Raw genomic sequence first — 6,275 nt, forward strand, 5'->3', positions numbered from 1 at the left:
ATCACCGTCAGAAAAGGCTTATCCATCCCATAAAGCAAAGGAAACGGCATCTAGCGAGTGAAACTCCTAGCAATCTTCCCAGGGTCACCGGCGATATCCACCAGCGTAGACGAAGCAAAGAATGCCGAAACCTCGCCCGCAAGCCCGGAAGGCTTCAAGGGTGAAATCGACTGATACCCAACATAAGACACAGAGCACATCCGCATCACTTATCGACTCTGCACCGATCTCTCTGCAACAGCTGATTCTGAATATATTTGCGGATAGGCTGGCGGTGCGGCCTGGCGCTGCTGGGCAAGAGAGTGGCAGTGGCACCGGCACGACACTGAGAGAGCAGGTTCAGGCTATAAAGTCGCATCTATTCAATCGCGATTTCGACTCTGCCTTTGCTGATGCGGACCCCGACATGCTGAGGGCTTATGCTCTTCGCTGGAGTGCTGGAAGAGCGCTCGCGTATACAGGTATCTTCGAATATGTCCTGCGGTTGGCGTTGAATGGCGATCAGGGAGGAGGACCTGCAGGGCGGTCAAGCTCCCCGGCTATTGATATCGAGGACTTACGAAACAGACAGATTGTTTGCATTGGTGGCGGAGCAGGAGCAGAAGTGGTTGCACTTGCTGCTGCTGTGCGTTGGGCAACTGGCCTTGATAACCCGACAGAATCGAACCTGAATCTCTCCATTACGGCCCTTGATATAGCGGATTGGCGGCCAGTGATTGACGAGCTTTCACAGGGATGCATATCAGAGTCAGTTCATAATAGTAATAAAAAGTCTGGCGTCTCCCTTCCATTGCTCAAGGCTAGGGATCTGGCAATATCATTCCAGAAACAGGACGTCCTGGAGCTTCCAGAGGAGGAACTATCCCTTTTACTATCCCCGTCTACGAAAGATGTAACCAGTGCGGATGAGAGGAAAGGCAAAGACCCAGAAAATCCTACAACAGTTTTGATAACGCTCATGTTTACACTGAACGAGCTCTTCTCGACCTCCATGCCTGCCACGGTTGCGTTTCTGCTGCAGTTGACTGACGTGACCAAACCTGGCACCGTATTGCTGGTCGTTGATAGCCCTGGGAGCTACTCAACGTTATCACTTGGTTCCAAGGGAGCTGGGCCTCAGGAAGAGTCCGGCGCAAGAGCATCCGAGGAGAAGAAGCCGGCGAGGCAGTATCCTATGCGTTTCCTGTTGGATCATACCTTATTGACTACGGCTTCAGGCAGTTGGCAATGCATTCTATCCGAAGAGTCACAGTGGTTCAGACGAGACCGTACAGGGCTTGAGTACAATGTTGGAGACGGAATTGGGCTTGAGGATATGAGATATCAAGTCCACGCCTACCGAAGGACTACGGCTCAGTAGCCATATTCCATACTCCATACTTAGACCTAAAGCAGGTTCTCGCGGTGCTCGGTGATCTTCGGCGTATTTATCGAGCATAGTAGTCAAGGATAGGGGGCAGGGTATCATCATTTGGAAACAAGCCTGGAGAGCTGGTGGAATGGGATGAGATATAAACCACCCCACATTCGCAGGAATACGAATGTACCCATAACTAGAGGGTATTCCTTCAGCGCCAGGTTCCAGAAGAAAACATAAAATAATACGATAAAACAGCCTAGACAAGGAATATCTTCGGCTAAATGTTGGTTAAAAATGCTTGACATGCTTGTCTCTCCCCGGCAAGCAGGCAGCAGAGCAGGCTGGCGAAGGATCATAATGCCCTTATCAACAACATCCCCAGGCTCGGAATACCCGGGTATACGAGTGAAGCACTCGATATTTAAAGCCAGAGCTATTCATCCCGTGGATCTTCCTTTTATTTCTCTCTGCTCCGGGCTGAACCAGCGTTGCAATCAGCTTTACAAGTAGTGCCCATCGCTGATCGTCACCATGTTCGTCCAAGGGACTATCATCTGTGCCCTTGTAGCAAATGCAATTGCATCGTCTATACCTTCGTCGTTTCTCCTACCGGAGCCATCAGGTCCGTTCAAAATCCAGAGAGAAATTCTCGAACTCACAGACTGGTCCAGGAAGGATATCAATTCCACTCTCCCTCGCCGGTTGATGGTTTCTCGATTCGACCCCATACCCGAGAAGCACTGCATTAGAACAGAGGACGTACCTACCTTCCCTCCTGCGTCTGCAAAGCTAGAAGATGCAATTCTCCAAGCTGCGTCTGGCGGCCACTGGGTGGACGGGCTCCTAGCAGCGTCTAGAATAAGGGTATGCGCTGATGTGAAGAAGGGGTACCAAACTGACTTCCACGGGGATAACCATGGCTTCCCCATCCTGCTGTTCTCACCTGGCGGAAACACAACTCGACTCGTGTACTCGTCCATTGCCCAGACAATTTCCAGCGCAGGATACACGGTCATAACCATCGACCACCCACATGACACGGACATCGTGGAGTTTCTCAACGGCGACATCATCACCGGCGGCAAAGTCACTTTCTCCAACCCGTCCGTCCTCCCCTTCTGGAACGACGTGCGTGTTCAAGACACTTTATTCGTGCTCAACCAGGCCCTCGAGACTTCACCCCACGCCCGCATAGGCATGCTAGGCCATTCATTCGGTGGCTCCGCCGTGCTCTCCTCCATGGTCAAAGACGGTCGTATATCAGCCGGCATCAACCTCGACGGAGGGCTATGGGGTGATGCAGTCAACACGGGGTTGGGGGGTAGAAAGAAACCCCAACCCTACCTGCAATGGGGAGCGTATACGCATAATCGGCGCAATGATACATCCTGGGAGACGCTTTGGAAGGCCATGGAGAGGCTTCACCCGCATGCATGGAAGAAGGAACTTGGCATTCCGGAAGGACGACATAATACCTTTAGTGATTTCCCAGCCATTATTGATGCAGGTGGAGTAAGGGATGTTATTGACAAGGCTAGCATCGACGTGCTGGTAGGGGATATTCCCGCCGTTAGAAGCCTGGAATTTATCAAGGCGTATGTTCATGACTTTTTCCGGTTTTCGCTCTTCGGGAAAGATGAAGGGCTTCTCAGGGGGCCAAGCCAGAAGTACCCTGAGGTCGTCTTTCTGGACTAAGGTAAAACACTTACTCTATAATTAAGGTGAATATAGTGCAGAAGTGTAAATAGAGATAAACTTCATACTTGCGGTCATCATACCCGGCCATGGCTACAACCTAATAGTGCTGGCCACAAAATAAGGAGGGAAAAATAGGCAGGTCCACTGCTGTGTGGAGATTTTGTACCTAGCAACTCTCTACATAGATTTCATCTCTTCTCAACCAACCCCCCGGTCGTTTCTACCGTGATGCACACAAGATAAGGTGAAGTAGAGACTTTTCCCCACCAAGCGAATGAAAGAGGACTGCTCAGAAGAGATACTAGGCCAACAGACGTTCAGATAGCTGTGTTACCTGGGCAAGGATCCAGCAGCAACATTTGAGCATATGAACTATTGCAAGAGGCTGGGCTAGCCTTGGCTCGAGTCCACTGCTAAGCTGGAGCCGGATATAAGGAAAAGAAAAAGAATGGCATGATATGATATCCGTGCGTGTAATATTCATTTTAAGGTAAATGAGAAAGAAGACTGGCTGACTGACTGTCCGGCTGGCTTAAAAAAGAGAGGCTAGAAGATGTAAGATGAAATGAAACTGTCGTTAGAGGCCGAAAGGGAATGAAGAGGAGCTAGACATGGATGCCATCATGTATGATGATATTAGGGAGTGGAAGACAGAGCGGCAGTGCTAGTGTGCATGGATGCCTGAATGCTGCGTCGGTGATAAGGAAGATGAGAGCCAATGAGAGGTATGGGAGGTAAGGAAGGAAACGAGGGATAGACGGAGTGGATGGATCGTATGAAGCAAAGCAAATGAAAGGAGAGGAGAGGTCTTTAGGCGTAGTATAGTATGTGACGTTCAAGGAGAGGCTGGCTGGGTCGTAGAAGTAGATAATGAAGATTTTAACGAAAGCATGGAACAAGGAAGAAAGAACTGAACAAGTAAATAGACTGAACTTGTATGGCTTGCCTGCGAGTTTTGTTTAAGAAGACAAGAAAGCAGCTGAACTAAACTTGCTCTGGTGGAATGAATAATATGAAGACGAAGACGTGCGATCGGACTCGAACACGAACTCGGTTGAAAAGAAAAGCCAGATAGTAATAAGGAAAAGAAAACTGAAACCAAGCAAAAAGATTCTCCATAAGTCAATAGTTCCATCCGTGATATCGTGCCTCCCATATGTACTCCGAACAAAAGTGAAAATGAAAATGAATAAAAAAAATAAATGGATAATAAAAAATAAAAATGAAATCAGACAAAAAACAGGATAAAACGGAGAAGGCTCTAAGGGTTGAAAATTAAACATAGATAAATCCAGCAAAAAGGAACCGCGAAACCGAGATAGATAGATGGGAAACTCGTAAAGGGGGGAAGATATATGGAGGAGGTAGAGAGAAGTAGAAAGGTAAACGGGGATGTTTATCGTTTGTCCTTGACTTTCCAGAACTGCATTAGACGGGTGATTCGGAGACCCTTTTTCTTGCGCTTTTCAGACTCGTCCATGGGTGCTTTCTCCTCGTGGCTTAGCTTGCTGCGCTCAGAGTGGGCGCCAACCAGACGCGAGAAGCTAACTAGACTGGAGCGTTTCGATGAACTGGGCCGGTTGTTGTTACTGTGACTATTGCTACTGGCGTTGTTGGCGGCGCTGTTGAGTTGCAGGACGTGAGAGAACGAGGCGGCTCGGTCACCTGGGATGCGTCCGTAGATTGCGCTGGGTAGTCTGGGAATGTTTCCGGTCATTGTCGACGCAGAGCTGGTTAGGGACGGGACATCCTCGGAGGAGTTTTGGAGGTAGTCTGAGCCCGGCTCGCCTGAGTAAACGGACCCGGAGCCGTGGTGATGGTCTGTCATGGAGGAGGCGGTGTTTAGGCGAGGGACGTCAAAGGAGGTGCTTGAAGGGGCGGGTGAGGGAAAGGCCTGTGGGATCATAGGCACTGGTGGTATTATTGCGGGAATGGGGGTGAGGTTCGTAGCATTAGAGATGTTGCAGATGAATTCGGGGGAGGTAGAGGGACGCTTTTCGTCAAAGTTGCGAGGGGACGTCTGGCCAGAATCAGAGCCCACGATTCCGATACTTCCCGGGTGGTTGTAGGTAGTGCTGTTGCTGTTGCTCCGTTGGGACTGAGACTCGAAATCAATTGCATGGGCGTAAGGGGTACGCGGGGTGATAACCTGGGCAGTGCTGGGACGGCTCTCGACTGAAGCTGGGTAGAGGTCGGGCAGGTTGCTGGAGTCGACTACCTGGATACCCAGGCCAGCTTCCTCAGCATCACTGTCCTCTTCGTCTTCTTCACTGGAGGAGGATGGGTCGTTCTCAGCTGCGTCATCATCGGCCTTGGATGATTCGGCGTTCTTCTGGTTAGCCTGGTCATCGTTCTGGGCCAAAAATGCATCTTCCTCTTCTTCGTCAAACACGTCCGGGTTTTCCATTGCGGTCGACAGGCCGAACCTAGAAGCACCTAGGAAACTGCGGTCAAAGGGAGGCATCTCCGGCGCACTCTCCGCGCGTCTGTGGTACCGCATCTCTGGGCCTACGAATTCGCCTCGACGACCACCACTGTACATTCTCTTGGAGGCGATCATGAAACCACTGGTAATGTTCCGCTCGGGCCCCATTTCGGGGGTATTGAATGGGCCTAGAGCGGCATCCAGATCGATTACGGGGCTAAAGATGTCAGGGTTACTCTGCTGTTCGTAGAAGCTTTTTGGTTTCCAAGCCTTTTCCAAGCTGTTGTCCGTGGAAGAAGCCGGTTCGCCGGGTTGGGGGTGGCTTCTTGGAGCGTTCTGGGCCGTGGGAGTCCGGATGACAATAGTGTTATCATGGTCAAAGTCAACGCTGTACATGGATCCGAGCTCAGAGTTGGTCCGTGTAAGCATGGGTGGAGGCGTCGGGGATTTGCGGGACTTCTTCGACGAGCGTTTCTTCCCCTTGCGGATGAGGATGCCGGCCCAGGAGCGCTTTTTCTTTTGTTTCTTGGACGGCTTGCGCTCGTGCGCTGTTTGTTGGGTCAGGGTAGATGTCTCGGCGTCCTCTGTTTCCTGGTCTGAGGGTGTAGCTTGCGCGTTAGCGGTAGAAGACGAAGCGTTGGACGCAGTCCTCTCGGCGTCCTGGCTTTTGCAGACGTTTCCTAGACTGAAGTTCAAGGCCATTGAAGCGGAGGCAGAGAGTGGCCGTTTGGTGTTTTCATTGCTATCACTTTGGGGGCCAAAGGACTTCCATTTCATGGCCAACTGGGCACC

The 6,275-nt window shown here is 50.7% G+C and overlaps 3 protein-coding genes across 3 annotated transcripts; 2 read left to right on the forward strand and 1 right to left on the reverse strand.

Annotated features, from left to right (window-relative positions):
- Positions 1-121: 121 nt before the first annotated feature.
- TERG_01372 (25S rRNA (uracil2843-N3)-methyltransferase) lies at positions 122-1,360 on the forward strand (the record flags this gene model as incomplete). The annotated part of the gene is made up of 1 exon (XM_003239343.1): positions 122-1,360. The coding sequence occupies one exon, from the start codon at positions 122-124 to the stop codon at positions 1,358-1,360; it is 1,239 nt and encodes a 412-aa protein (XP_003239391.1).
- A 531-nt stretch (positions 1,361-1,891) lies between these two features.
- TERG_01373 (uncharacterized protein) lies at positions 1,892-3,055 on the forward strand (the record flags this gene model as incomplete). The annotated part of the gene is made up of 1 exon (XM_003239344.1): positions 1,892-3,055. One exon carries the CDS (start codon positions 1,892-1,894, stop codon positions 3,053-3,055), a length of 1,164 nt encoding a protein of 387 aa, XP_003239392.1.
- A 1,399-nt stretch (positions 3,056-4,454) lies between these two features.
- Positions 4,455-6,260, reverse strand: TERG_01374 (uncharacterized protein; the record flags this gene model as incomplete). The annotated part of the gene is made up of 1 exon (XM_003239345.1): positions 4,455-6,260. One exon carries the CDS (start codon positions 6,258-6,260, stop codon positions 4,455-4,457), a length of 1,806 nt encoding a protein of 601 aa, XP_003239393.1.
- Positions 6,261-6,275: the final 15 nt, after the last annotated feature.

The sequence above is a fragment of the Trichophyton rubrum genome (genome assembly GCF_000151425.1).
Source record: "Trichophyton rubrum CBS 118892 genomic scaffold supercont2.1, whole genome shotgun sequence".
Classification (NCBI taxonomy): domain Eukaryota; kingdom Fungi; phylum Ascomycota; class Eurotiomycetes; order Onygenales; family Arthrodermataceae; genus Trichophyton; species Trichophyton rubrum.